General features: G+C 38.6%; 1 protein-coding gene across 4 annotated transcripts in view; it reads right to left on the reverse strand.

Annotated features, from left to right (window-relative positions):
- The window catches only part of CaMKI (Calcium/calmodulin-dependent protein kinase I), a 687,397-nt gene that overhangs the window by 376,295 nt on the left and 296,349 nt on the right, over positions 1-14,753 (reverse strand). For 2 of the 4 annotated variants that reach the window (XM_083117580.1, XM_083117579.1), the window contains exon 3: positions 9,486-9,554. The exons of the other annotated variants lie outside the window; for them this stretch is intronic. In XM_083117580.1, the coding sequence (XP_082973706.1) occupies positions 9,486-9,554 (69 nt within the window). The remainder of the gene's footprint in view (positions 1-9,485; positions 9,555-14,753) is intronic. 4 annotated transcript variants of the gene reach the window in all.

Consider the following 14,753-nt stretch of genomic DNA (forward strand, 5'->3'; position numbering starts at 1 on the left):
AATGGATTTAAATTAATTTAAAGACTGAAAATAAATTTAACAAGACTGGGTTTACGCGGGTAAGGTATTACAGGGTGGCTACAAACAAGCAGAAATGAAATTCCCTGACTTTTCCAGGTTTTCCAGGACAAAATTTACATTTTTCCCTGACAATTACAAACGAAACTAAATCGATGTTTTTGCAAATGGAAATAATAAACTCATACAGATCCACGTATGGTTGTGTTAAGTACCAATATTATCTTCTATGAAATTGACTTAATTTCTCTATTCTCTATTCTCTATTCTATTAATTCAAACTGCAAAATAGTGAATTTGGAAAATTATTACAATTCACAAGCTAGGGAAGGATTACGGAATTCTGTCATACGCAGTAAGTTTAAAATAAAATACTTGATTATTTTTAAAGTTACGACTGAATGAGATAAGAGTGAAGAGGGATTGACTAAGAAATACAGGGTGTCTGTAAAGTCACTTAACATTTCAATGAACTAATGACAAATCTTTTCTTTTTTCCAAGTGATCTGATAAAATGTACTCTATAGAAGAGAGAATAGCCGTTGTTTGGAATGACGTATGAACAGGTGCGGACGGACTTCACTCGGAAATTCAGAAAACCAGGCCCCACCAACCTGGTCAACAAATTCAAGTGAATAGGTAGTGTTGAGGATGAAGAACGTCCTGGTAGGCCAGCCATAACACCACAAATTGTGGAAAATGTACAGGACGCGATCACACGTAGCCCCACCGCATCGACCACGCGACTCAGTATCCATAATCCCAGCATCTACCAACTGTGGCTCATAGCACGGTGGATTGGGGCACACCAAGCTTCTTACTATGCGCCAACAGGATGGGGCACCACCCCATCTTGCCATCATCGTTTGTGATCACCTAAATGACGTTTTCACCGGTAGATGAATTGGTCGTGTCTCGCAACGCGGAGTTGCACCCTTCGATCTGACCCCATTAGACTTTTACATTTGAGGGTTTATCAAGTCTAAGGTGTACGGGGGCGAGGATTCACAGCATAGCCCAGTTGAAACAATGCATTACGGCCCCAGTTGCTCAGATTACACCAGCTATGTTGGAGAAGGTGTTTCGGGCTGTGGTGGATTGTTGGCATATGTGCCTAGACTTGAGGGGTGGTCACACTGAGTTATATTGATTTTGTGTCCTACTGTGATATATGTTTCAGTACATATTGTATTTTGCACCATAAATCCTGTTCATGCAGAAATGTTAAGTGACTTTATAGACACCCTGTACAATTTGTAATTTATCAGTCTCCTTATACAGTCTCGATATTATATGTTGATATTTCCACTGAGGTTTGGAACCCTCTGCTTGCAAGACCCTTGAGTGCGGACTTATTTTTTAATGCATAAAGCTCTCTTCTCTGTAAAGCAAACAACTTAACTCTTGCATATACGTGAAACAAATGAATCGAACAAAATAAAGTGTCTTAGTTCCTTACATTATCAATGGGATTTCTGCTTCAGTACAGTATATCCAAGTGAAGTACTGTGAAACTGACAACATGCAGTTATACCATTAATGCTGACGACAAGGGTATGTAGGTATTAGAAATTAACGCAAGGAATTTATATAATTGCATTCTATAGGTACCTGATTTAGCTAACCACACATTAAAACAGAAACACTCTAATAATAAAAGCTTCTGAAAGTTCATATACGAGGGGCATCCTGAAAAAAAGCTCCAATGGTGCCTATACGCAGCACTAGTGGTCGGAGAGCGACACACACACACACACACATGCAGGCAGGAAGAAGTGGCATGTAGTTGTAATCCGGTACAGTTGCAACGCAGCCGTTTTAGGACAGTTCTAGGTTAAAGATTGCACCAGCAATCGTGTGAGGTGTGCAGACCGGACGTCGTGAGTGATAGTATGGTCAGACAATGGTGCAGACAATTCACGGAAGGCCAATCGAATGTGCACAACCCCATACAGCTGAGTACCCACGGGCCCTTTGCATCACTTCAGGTGAGAGATCTTGGACCACTCCCTGTACAGCCATGGCCTTGAATGTACCGACTTTCATCTCTTTGTTTAAGTGAAGAGGTTTCTGGCAGGGCAAGGATTTAACAGCTACACTGCGGTACAGATAGTTCCAGTCTGTCAGACACATATAACATGGGCATACAAAATTTAGTGCCTTGTTACGACAAATGCCAGAACAACGGTGGTGATTATGCCGAAAATTAGGTTAGGACTCACTATTACTAATGCAATAAATTACAACTGATATTCTTGTTTTATTTTTGCCTAATCGGTAGGGACCTTGATATTTTGTTATTTTTTTTTTTTTCAAATTGGTGTATTTTCTTATTTTTTATTCTTTACTATACGGTGTTATTTTTCTCAAAATTCACATTTTCATTTTAGCGCATTTTCTGGCAAATATCTGAAATTATACCTTCATGGTGTTCTTAAACTACTGTTTCAAATTGTACGTCACATGGCTTACGCCTCTTAGTGAGAGTTTGATATCTTGAAAGTTATTTTGGGAAAGTTATTTTCCACACCCCTTTTTTTAATTTTAAGGTAAGGATTTTAGATAATGGAATTTTCCCCATATATATTGAAGGGTGCATAATGACCATAAGTGGCGACGCACCCAAAAAATTAAAATCAATCAATCTCACGTGACAGATACCGATATATTATGGCACCAAAAATTGGCATTTTCTTTTTTGACTTGTTAGTGTTACATTTCCCAAAATTCGCGTTTTTGTTTTAGAACATTTATCTGCCAAATATAGCGAAACTTAATACTCCATTGTGCTTTTAAACTATTATTTTAAATTGTAGATCACATGGTCTACGTATTTTCGTGACAGTTTGATATGTTGGAACAGATTTTTGAGGAAGTAAAAGTAAAGTGCTCCCCTGCACTTTTCCATGAAGGTGTATAGAGGTGTGGAGTTAAAGCCCCACACTTTCTTGATCACGGCTGAAGGTGGGGGTAATGTGATCAGCACCACGCTCCTGACTAACTTTATCCCTCAAAGTTTCCTCAAGGTACCAGCTTCATATGATGCAGGGTGGGTGCCGGAGCAGTTTCAATAGGTGGAAAACATCCCGGTTCTCCCCCGCAGGGGATCGACCCCGGGTCTCTGGCATAGTAGTCAGACGCCCTAACGACTGAGCTCCATTATTACTCAGTCGACGTGCGACAAATACGAAGATGTGGCTCCCGTGTGACGGTAGATACGCACTCGATCTCCTGTTAGAACCCTGCTACTTTGCTCTGTGATGCAAATGGTTTTGATAGAAGTTGAAAAAATTGTAGGAAATACATGATTTATTGTGGCTGTCGGAATTATTCCATGCACGTATAACTCTATAGTTTACTCTTGAGTAAAATGTTGGAAAACTTGCAAGTTCTATGTACACAAACATGTCCTAGAAAAGACAAGAATGTTGGATTTCATGAAATTTTTCGTTGTTTTAGGACATTTCTTTAAAGAAATCGCTAAAAACGTCAACAATTCGCATTATTTCGATATTTCAAACGGGCAAAAAATGTGTCCAGACATCACTGCCCATTCCTAAACATAACTTCGCAGCAATTACCATTTTGCACGGTTTTGGCGTTTGCGAAAAATCAATGTCCCTACTAATCGGAAATTACTTTCTGGCCACCCCTCGTATAAATCAGTAGATGGAAAGTGAAAATGTAGCAGGGCTGACAGAGAAAAGTCAATTCTTGAAGAAAGTGATTGAATGATTCGAGTAAATTAAAATATTTACGTATTTATTATTAGTTTTTTTTTCATAATATTGGACATTAACCTTACTCAATGAGAGATTAATGACCATCTCTCACGAGTTTAAACAGAAAGGACAGAGAGTGGCGTTAATTTCATTGCAATAATAGTGTTGCAGTAAATTCGAGGTTGGGAGAAAGCACTTGCCAATTTTTATAACGTTCACCAATGCAGATTTATGATCCACTTTTCGTGATAGTATTCAATATATATTCCGTTTGGTTGGATTCTTCTTGATATCTAAGAATAGTGTAATGTCATTGTAAACGTATGATAACTTGTGCGAAACCAGTAATACGTCAGGATGATGAAAGAAAACCTTCGTAAGCACTGCTACATTAAATAAGGTGAAGTGAGCCAGAAGAGTAATAAAATTCCAGCAGCATATTTGCAGTCTAAAGCTCTTCTTGTTTATGTATGCGATTTTTGTTGGATGTTGCAGTCCATGCAATTTCTGTCGAATATTGTAGTGAGATACTTTGTCGGGTGGCGATATTCGACAAAAATCGTATGTATGAATGGAAGCTATTTGTTTCCATGTTCATTCAGTTTGCCCAACAAAATGCTTTACTACGACGTCTGACAACTATCGGACGGCGCCACCCACTCTTATCCCCTCCAACTGTTGACAAGTCCCCTTACTACTCCCATATGGACAAGAAAAAATGAGAATTCAATGAAATTTTCACGTAATATTTAGAGGCTTAACCTTTACTCCCCCGGTTTTTGTGTTTTTTTCCATTGGAATTCGGAGGTCGTGCCCCCAAACCCCCTTTCTCGGTTCGGCGTTCTGAATTGTACACGGTTGCATGCTCTGATGTATAAGCTGAAAAACAAAACTTATCCGAAGTAGATTGCTCCCATAGTGCCCGAGTTATAACAATTTTCCTCCAAAAATGGAAATTACCTATTTTTCGTAAACAAATATCACATTTTGGCTTATTACTCAACTTGTATGGCACCCAAGAACATGAAACATGTTTCATTCTCTTGAGAAATGTCCAATCTATGAATAAAATACTAAAGTTCGCGCCTTCTCCACAAAATAGTGGGAGAAGAGGGGGGCAAACTCCACATTTTTGTTTTTTTTCCATTGAAATTCGGAGGTCGCGCCCCCCAAACTTCCTTCCTCGGTCCGATGTTCTGAATTGTACACGGTTGAATGCTCTGATGTTCTAGCTGAAAAACAAAACTTATCCGAAGTAGATTGCTCGCATAATGCCCGAGTTATAACAATTTTCCTCCAAAATTGCAAATTACTTATTTTTCGTAAAAAAAAAATAATCACATTTTGGCTTATTATTCAACTTGTATGGCACCCAAGAACATTAAACATGTTTCATTCTCTTGAGAAATGTCCATTCTTTGAAAGGTATAATAAAGTTCGCGCCTTCTCTCCAAAATAGTGGGAGTAGAGGGGGGCAAACTCCAGATTTGTTTTTTTTTCATTGAAATTCGGAGGTCGCGCCCCCCAAACCCCCTTCCTCGGTTCGGCATTCTAAGTTGCATACGGTTGCATGCGCTGATGTTTTAGCTGCAAAACAAAAGTTATCAGAAGTAGATTGCTCCCATAGTGCCAGAGTAATAACAATTTTTCTCCAAAGAGTGTTCGAATTTAAGATTCCCGCCGAGAAGCCCGTGCGAGAGAAATTTCTCTTTCTCTTTCTCTCTCTCTCTCTCTCTCTCTCTCTCTCTCTCTCTCTCTCTCTCTCTCCACCTGCCATCACTGGTTTCTGGCGCCATGGTTGTGTTGTGCATAAAAGGGGCCTAAAAGTTGAGGCCGAAACTTACGAACGACATTTCCTGTTCCCGTGCAGAGTTCCATAACGATATCTTTAAATAAATAAATAAAAAAAAAAGTCAATGAAGACGAAATTCCCTGACATTTCCCTGACTTTTTTTGACACCTCAAATTCCCTGACTTTTCCCGGTTTTCCAGGTCTGTCGCCACCCTGTATTACCCTCCATTTCTATTTCACTATAATATGCACTGTTTGTATATAATTGCCACAATTTACATCATTTGTGATTTTTACTTTAATTACTCATATGATGCGTTGGGTGTGGGTGTCTTCGTAGTTTAAAGGTTAGTACCCTTGCCTTGGTAGGAGAGCGGTTCCATCCCTTGAGAGAGTAAATTGTTGGTGTAGATCTTGTTCCTGAAACCCAGTTAAAAAGCGGGGATGTGAATAGACACATCAACTATGCATCACTAAAAAACGTCTCCCAGGACTTCGTGAGTTTCTGTAGATTATAAATAGCAACTAATATAAGGCAAGACTGACTTTGTATCAAAGTTCCTTCGCAATGATTGTAAGAATTGCTTTCCAATTGCAGATTAAGCAATTTGATATAATCACCGTTAAAAGTCATGCATCCCCAATTCCATTCTAACATATCATTTAAATAAATTAATTTAAACAGATTAAACAGAGATTGCACAAGTGCAACACTTACCAACGGTTGCTTTTAACGTACCTGTCCTCCATTTACTCCACTGCCTTCAGAAGAAGTAAACTTGTCTCAAAATCAGACGCGTCAGCATAAATTTATAACGCTTGAGGTTGTCCTAGGTTTCACACATCAACACCTCTAATATTAGTTTCATCCATCTCTCTGACTTGTACGATTTTTGCGATATCTGTAGGTTTTCGATATCGATTCGAACTAACACACCTTGGGACACTCGTGCAGTAGAATGCAATCTTTAGAGACTTTTCACATGAAATATAGTTATCTGGTTGTTGTAGTTCCAGAGATGGCTTGATATGAATTTCTTGGCCCGATAAAGGATTAGGTTGACCGCTTTAGCTATACGACTCGATTCTAGTTTACAAAACTAGATGCATTTCGGTGGTCCATGAATCTAGAGCTTTTACAGTTATGAAAAGGGTAATGTGATTTAAATCAGTGGTATTCGAACGATGGTACGTGATTTCCAAGATTACGGGTACGAGTAAAGTGAGTAATATTGTTGATATTCTGAAAGTAATCAAACGCCACTTGGACGATTTCAGAATACAAATTTAAAAATAATCTGCAGAAATTGAGAGAGCAGATATCTTGTAGATTGTAGTTTTGTTATTTAGCGTCGCTTTTCTGTCACTTTTGGCTAATCACAACAATGAAGATGACTAGATGAAATTTATGAGTAGACAGACACTCACAAAGAACACCCATTCCGGGATTTGAACCAGAGAACCCCGGTGGCGAGATCGAAAGTCGACCACTTAACGCGCTCGGCCACAGGAAGATGTATCTTTACTACAACTATCAATCACACTATAAATTTGAAAGCTACCTGGAAAATATCAATAGTTAAAAAGAATGAAACCATTTCAATTTGTAACTTTTCAGTCACTGTTCGCGAAGAGGTCAAGCATCTTCCATTGGCGTGTCCTTTGGTCCAGCTTCCCTTTAAAAGAAATGAGTTGAGTTGATGTTTTAAGTCCACTTTATGCACAGTAAGGCTAATCGGGACTGGACCTACAGTTTAAAGTGGGATCCGAACCACTTGTGCCTCCACCGGGTATCGAACCCGGGACCCCTTGATTACAAGGCAATGACGCTACCACTGCGCCATGGGGGAGGCCCATTTTAAAAGAAATGAGAAGAACACAGTATGCAGAAATATATTTCAAACTATAGAACTGATTTGGCTGAATGTATTGACAACGTTTCATTATTAGCATGCAATCTTAACTACACATCATCCATTGACTATTTTATCATTACCTATTCTGGATGGGTGCGGTAGAGTAGTGGTTATCACACTGGATCAGTAGTAATTACAAGTTCGCCAAGGCTCTGATGGATCGAGTGAAAAAGTTTACCTGAAGACAAGATAGATGCTCTCTCTAAACACAGTGTTAGATTTATGTACAGGGTAATAGGTTATGGTCAATGTCAAAATAAATTTGCATCCTTCTAGGGCTGGCTGCAAAAAAAAAAAAAAAAAAAAAAAAAAAAAAAAAAAAAAAAAAAAAAAAAACTAGTCACGCCAATGAGTGACGCTTGCACATTATTAAATTTGCAGGTATATAGTTGGAGGTATCTGTAGTTATCCGCGACTCAATAATTTAGAATAGCGCTGGTGTAGAGATTGTCGATTTCCAATCAATATAATTTATGTTGCAATGAGCTAGTATTTGGTTCAACCCAAATGACGCCGTCAATATACCAGGACAAGGATGTCACTTCCTCTATCTTGATTTCCATTATTGCTGTTGGATAAAATTGGGGAGGACTGAATTACTTTCCTATTAGCTTATTAGAAAGTACACTGTTCCCATTACTCAATCTATCCACGTGATCCATTGATGTCAATCTGCCGATCTGAAAGCTGTTTTTTTTTTTTTTTTTTGTTACGATTAAAAACTAAAACATAGCTTCAATTTGTTACGGTTTGAATCAAATAGTCCTCACACTGACAATTCTTAAATGTTAGTCCCCCCAATGATTGCCTCTGACCGACACCAAACACAAGCGTACGTGGAACACTTTATGAGGCATATTTCATGACATCAACAAACATGGAACTAATTTCAGACTACATGAAACGTCTACACGAAACATTAAAGAACATAACAAATAAAGCGTCTGGTTCAACATTGAGTTTTTTCCATACTTACTCAATCTGATATCATTCACTTTTAGAAAGGCCTCTTCTAAACATCATTATAATGCGAGTGACAAAAGTCAATTTTGTAAAGAAAATGAAACACTTCACATATTCTCTTGCGAGACAAGCCAGAGTTTTGAAACAAATCAAATTTGCTCAGGCGGATAATCATAAAATATTGTACGTAAATGCTAGACGATTCCATCCTTTTGATTTGTTGAAGGATGAAGCAGACCAGTTCCTCTGAAATCATAGGTGTGTTTCACTAGTCTTCTTCCTATCTTGTGAACGAAACAACCACAACTATCTCACTATCTAGTAGAAAGCGAAACCCAATTAGTAAGTTAATAACAAATTATATTGAAATATCCAACACAGAAGTAGGGGACAACCGCAACAATTACCACTACTCTCAAATTTACAATAGCGTCTTCTTGAACATGCGACACAATTCTATTCCTATTTTACCACCATAAGAAAAGGGAGCAACGGGTAACACAAAATTAACAGAGGTTAGATCCCTTCACAAGCACACCTAAGTAAAGCTGAGAACTACTACTGACTTCTTTTCTGAAGTCAGCACGGAAAAGAAACTATTACTACAGGTCCTCAGTAGCTCGAGAAAAAAGGAATGCCTTTTGTGCCACTATCCAGACTATTCTAGTCTAGTGCTATGAATCGTTAAGTAAGAAGTGACTATCTGGTGCTTGTTACATTGGATTGAGCATTTAGTTATTACAAATTCATGAAATAAGAAAATTGAAACTTAGTAAAATCAGTATGAATAAGGTGATGTGCAATGACAGCAGTGAAAGCAAGAATAATAAGTGAAAATTTACAAGTGCTTGTGCTTGAAGAAAAAAGCACCAGATTGAATTAGATCCCGAGAAATACATTTCTTAAGTACATTCTCAAAAAAAAAAATATATTAGTGGTGCATAACAGTATCCCGAAAGGCTAAAAAGTTTATAAGAAGCACTGAAGATTCCAACTTTCTCGATGCAGATCCAAATAGATAACCCGAAATACTGATGCCGTGTTAGTATGGATTATGAAAATAACTCCACTCACCCTACTCCATGGGTAGGAAGAAGCTTCTCATCAGAGGCACCACCAGTGGCTGACGGGCAATTGTGGAGCCTGGAAGAAGAATGTAGGTAGTGTTGTTTAACACCATTTTGATGCTACTTCTCTCAGTAGCAGCACAGATGAGTAAGTATGTAAGGTTGGGTAATTGTGAATAACTACACGGTGCTTTAAAAAACGAGGGGACTACTTATTAAAGGTGAAGACAATGGATAAAATCATCCAAGCCAGGTAATCTCAAGAAGGATATTTAACAATGTATTTCTCGTTTTACCCGTGGCACCATGATCTCGAGCTTAGGCGATGAGTTCTCTGTGCCATGACAAGAAACAAGCTCTTTCACCGCGAGAAAAAAATGTCTGGTTGGTAATATATCTTTCCCACGAGTGTATTTTATGAAACTATATGTAAAGCTGCCGTGACAGTTTCAGGTGTGTGTGTGGTGTGGCAATTGGAAATAATTTATGGAAACAAAGAAAATGAAGAAATATCATTATCTGGTTCTTTCCTGGAATTCGTCCGAGTTATTGAGAAGAAAGCAGTACGACCGACACACTTCAAATATAAATGTAAAAACTATTTCTAATGGCACGAAACGCTTCTCATGGAATCGAAATTTAATAATAAACTTTGAGATAAATAAGTCTCGCGGATCCGGAAAAAATAATCAATAGAAAGAAGTGGCTGAATATTGACAGTATGTAACAAAAAGGTCAGACTAAACGTTGGGCCGGAGACGAGAAAGTAAATTGTCTACATGGGTACGGAAATGTGTATGTTTTTTACTTGCGACGGTTGGAAATACAGTCAACGATAAGCGAATATGACAACGGTACTGTTAGAGTTACATAAATTAACGAGCACCAAAATACATAGGGAGTCGCGTGGAAAGAAGTTATATTAGTTATTACCAAAAGGATAAAATAAGAACGGGTTTGCAGTGGAGTAATTCCTGGTTTCCTGATCTTTCTTAGATTATTTCATTCCACACGACTTCCTTTGCATTTTTTTTTTGATTCAACACTTCCATAGGCCTCAGCTTTTTTCATTGGTTCCACATATGTTTCTTATTGACTGTATTTTCCCCATGCCTGAATCGAAAAAAATAGAAACTCATTTCCCGACTCACGTTAACAAGACTAATTTTCTGTCTCTGGCCATAGAACAGCCTCCTAACTGTTTAATTTATACTCAATAGGCAAACGAGGCAGATACATCACAATTACGTGCATGTAATTTAATGCAACGTAACTGAAAGAATGTAACGTTCCCAAAATATGGATCAGACTGGTGTACGAGTACATATACAGATATCTCCTTGGATCTTTATTCCGACGCCTACCTCTTCCACACAGCAACGTCGTACGGATATGTTTCCAAAGAAAAGAAAGTTCGATTCAGTACCGCGATAGCATGGTGGTCGTACTTGTATTGGAAACATGAAGAGACACTATTCAAAGCTCCCAAGTCTTATCGAGAAATGCAATTCACTGAACGCCCGTGGAGGTACGGAGAAACGCTGTGATGTCTGCACAGATGGTGCAGAATGGTAGAATGGTGTGCAATGGTTGGCGAGATTGGGAGACACATTTCTAACAAACCCCTTCTAAGAGATCCCGTGATTACTTATCGTGGCAAACAATAGAAAATGTAAAGATCAGGAGTGAGGAACAACAGTATTTTATAGTAATATAGTATGTAGGAGTAGTATTCATAGTACCAATTATTTCGCAATTGAGCAAACTAATTCGAAAGCTTAGGCGGCAAAAAGTTTTGATTTATTTTACTTTGCTTTTCGGCCACTTTTGGCTAATCGCGAAGATCAGGATGGGTGATAATATGATGAAATTGAGGGAAGGACATTCTCAAAGAAAACCCATGAACAGGTCTGGAATCAAACCCGGGACCGCTGGCGTCGCAGCGCGGTGTGTTAACCACTCCGCCACGGCTATCGGCTGTTTAAGTCGACTTTATACTGATATAGGATAATCGGGGCTGAATGTACAGTTTAAAGTGTAATCCGAATCATCGTGCTATGTGTCTCCACGAGCAATCTAACCTAGGACCCCTTGATGACAAGGTGACAGCATTAGCTACCAAGTCATAGGTCTATGATGTCGGGGCTTTTAACTTGATACGAAAAGTGATTATTTAGAGAAGTAATTTAAGAATGTGGCTACCAAGAAACTTCCAGTTGGTATTTGTCAAGTCGAGTTTTCTCCATCCGTAAGATCCACAATACTAATAAAATAGATGATCAATTTATGTGTGGAAGGCGAGGAGAAAGAGTTACGTGTGTGTTATATGGTTGTATTGAAATTAAAGATAATGTGGGTAATTGTCAAGTTTTAATGTCCGTAAAATTGCTTTCAATATGAGCAACGTAAAATAAAACAAATACAAATTGCACCCCTCTTGGTGAATTTATGAAATAGATTAAGGAACAAAATGAAATTTAGATACTTTGCCCAGGATTTGAACGTAGGGCCCTGGATGCGCTCATTACTCCCTCATGAAGGCTGAAAGTGAATGTTCTAAATTGTGTGAAAGGCAAAATCCAAGATGTAAGCTGCAGTGCTATCTTGTAATGTCATATCTGAAGAGAAGCTTTTGTATAATGCATGTGGAGAAATAAACTAAACTTAAGACGACAGAATCACATATGGTTATGAAAATCGCCTCAGAAGTAGATGAGAAGCTAACATTTTTGCAAATAAAGAGCACTAGAAAAGAAACTTATTCTTCCTTTCTAGATCAGTTTTAAATTTTTCTGTACTGTGCCTTTCTATCCACTCCGTACACTCATAGCTTCATAAATAATAAGCAACAGTATACAATCTGCGACAAACAGGAACATGTACACGAAACGCTCACAGAAAGCATAAGTGCTGAGAATACCATACCTTTTTAATTTCCAAAAATTTTTCGTGTTGGTGTTTCAGTTCTGCATTCTACAAGTTTGGTGGTGGTGTTGCAGTCATGTCAGCAGTACATTGAAAACGTCATTGTTATGTTCTTCTTTGTAGCTAATCAGTGATGATTTATTCATTCAAGTTTTTGGACTTTTAACCACTGTTATTTTTTAAAGAGACATGCAATCCGGAGCGGTCCAGTCCCCGGAGATCAAGGTGGAAACCTAACGGTGCCACATGAAGCCTTGATCGTGACCTTGATGTGGTCATCTGACAAAGTGGAGCCTACGCCACTGATAATCCTACCTGGCAACTTTTTGTATATAGAGGTCCTTGTGACCGACTGACGCGGTGGAGCCTAGGCCACCAAGAATAATCCTCCAATTATATGACTACACGCTACCCTGAAGACGGGGGCAGATTTAGCCTCTGAAACGTAGGTAAATCTCTTTAAAAAAAACAGTGGTTAAATGTCCAAAAACTAGAATGTCATTGTTATGATTTATTCATGTCAGAAAAATCTTGTTTACGTAATTGGACAAACTGTATGTATAGAATTTGCAAATATTTGCTATACCGGTTGCTGACAAACATTGTTCTTGATTTACAATGAAACTGAAGATAACGAACATATCTGTTTCTGTAAATACACAACGAGTAATGTTCAATTTCATAGGTAACATTTTACGTGCAATGAAAAATTCAATGACGACCTTGCTGGAAAAGTACAGGATGATTCAAAATGGACTTTACAACTTTGAAAGCATATATAAATTTATTCAGATAGCTTGCAGAGCATGGTAGTCAGACGCGTTACAGACTGAGCCACCGCGGCCACCATAGGGTCATATAGGAAGGCAGATTTAAATGTTCCTTGAGTCGCTAAATTGATGCCCTATTGTCCCCAACGTCAACACAGTTGTATTCCAATGCCCTAAAAGAAAAATAAGGTCCCTTGCCCCCCCCCCTCTGGTTTCTCTAAAGAGAAAAAATTGAATGGTCACTGTCCTCCCTCTCCAAGATGCCAGCAGAGGAGCTTCGAACCTGGAATTTCAGGAACGACAAAGAGCAGTGAGATCGTATCAGAGGATATGGTGACTTTGTTTAGTGTGGATATCTACATTTAACCCCAGTGTAATAAACTTGTTAAGTTGACGCGAACTTTCATTACTTATACCCGAACCCTGAGTGCATAAGATCCTCATATCTCTGGCTAGAATAGAGTTAACATTATGGGTAAATCTGAATACTGAACAGGTTCGTTTCAGATTTATGGTGTCTGCCACGTCGAACCCGGAACGTTTCAGATAGTGGGGCCCGTTTCTGATTTTTACTGCCACTGCAACGTGGGTGCGTGTGTGCGCGCTGGGTGCGTTTCAGAGGGAATGGGATTGCGTCGAGAGAGAATGCGACTGCGGTTACCAGCCTATGCAGCAGCGTGTACTGCTTTGCTCCGCCCATTCGATATCCTCCCCTTCTCTGCCGCTATGCGCGGCCTTGCTCCAGAGATGTCCGGGACAGGGTATCGATAGATTGCTGATAAAATTACAAAAAATACTGGTCGACTATTCACTGCTGTCACGAACGAAACGGGGAGATGGTTTTACACCGTTGTGGAGGGGAGACCAATTATCAATTTGCAAATTACATGACAAATCAGTATTGAGCTCATTTCGTGCAAAGTATCATGCACAATCGCCTGAATGGACATGTCCATAACGCTTTTCTGATAAGAGCTCCAGCATGAATTGCGTACGAGAACTGTTCATATCATGTCCAACAAAGGTCAAAATTGTTTTTTTCTCTCCCAACCGGTGATCGTGTATGATGATTGAATTCATTATCTGGATTTCGAAAGAAATGAAGATCGAAACTATGGAAGGCAGTATCCGTTAGTGGATTATAACTTAAAAACAGAATCAGTAGTACCTGTGCATTATTCTTAGCTCTCACAAGAACTACGCATGACAATTTGAATAAATGTTGTCTAAGAGAGGACAATTGCGAAAATTTAGAATTTGAAAGAGAGCGGGAGAGAGAGAATGACAGATGTAAATGTGTACGTAAAAGAGAAAAAGACAAAATATTAGATTATAATTAAACAGAGTAGCAAGCAACAAACAATTTATTTTAGAAAATTTCGTCGCGACGGAATGCATTTGCAATCAACCGTATCTTTGAAAACACATTTGTTGTCTTCTTAAAATACTGAAAGACATTTTATAAGAGTTTACTGTTATTAATCACAGTACTTTTATTACTTTTTGAAGACGACTCACAACGTCTATAACTACGTATATTTGTGTAATTATCAACAAATGGTAACATATTTCGGTAAGAA

This window comes from Lepisma saccharinum, chromosome 2, assembly GCF_977018435.1.
Source record: "Lepisma saccharinum chromosome 2, izLepSacc3.1, whole genome shotgun sequence".
Taxonomy (NCBI): domain Eukaryota; kingdom Metazoa; phylum Arthropoda; class Insecta; order Zygentoma; family Lepismatidae; genus Lepisma; species Lepisma saccharinum.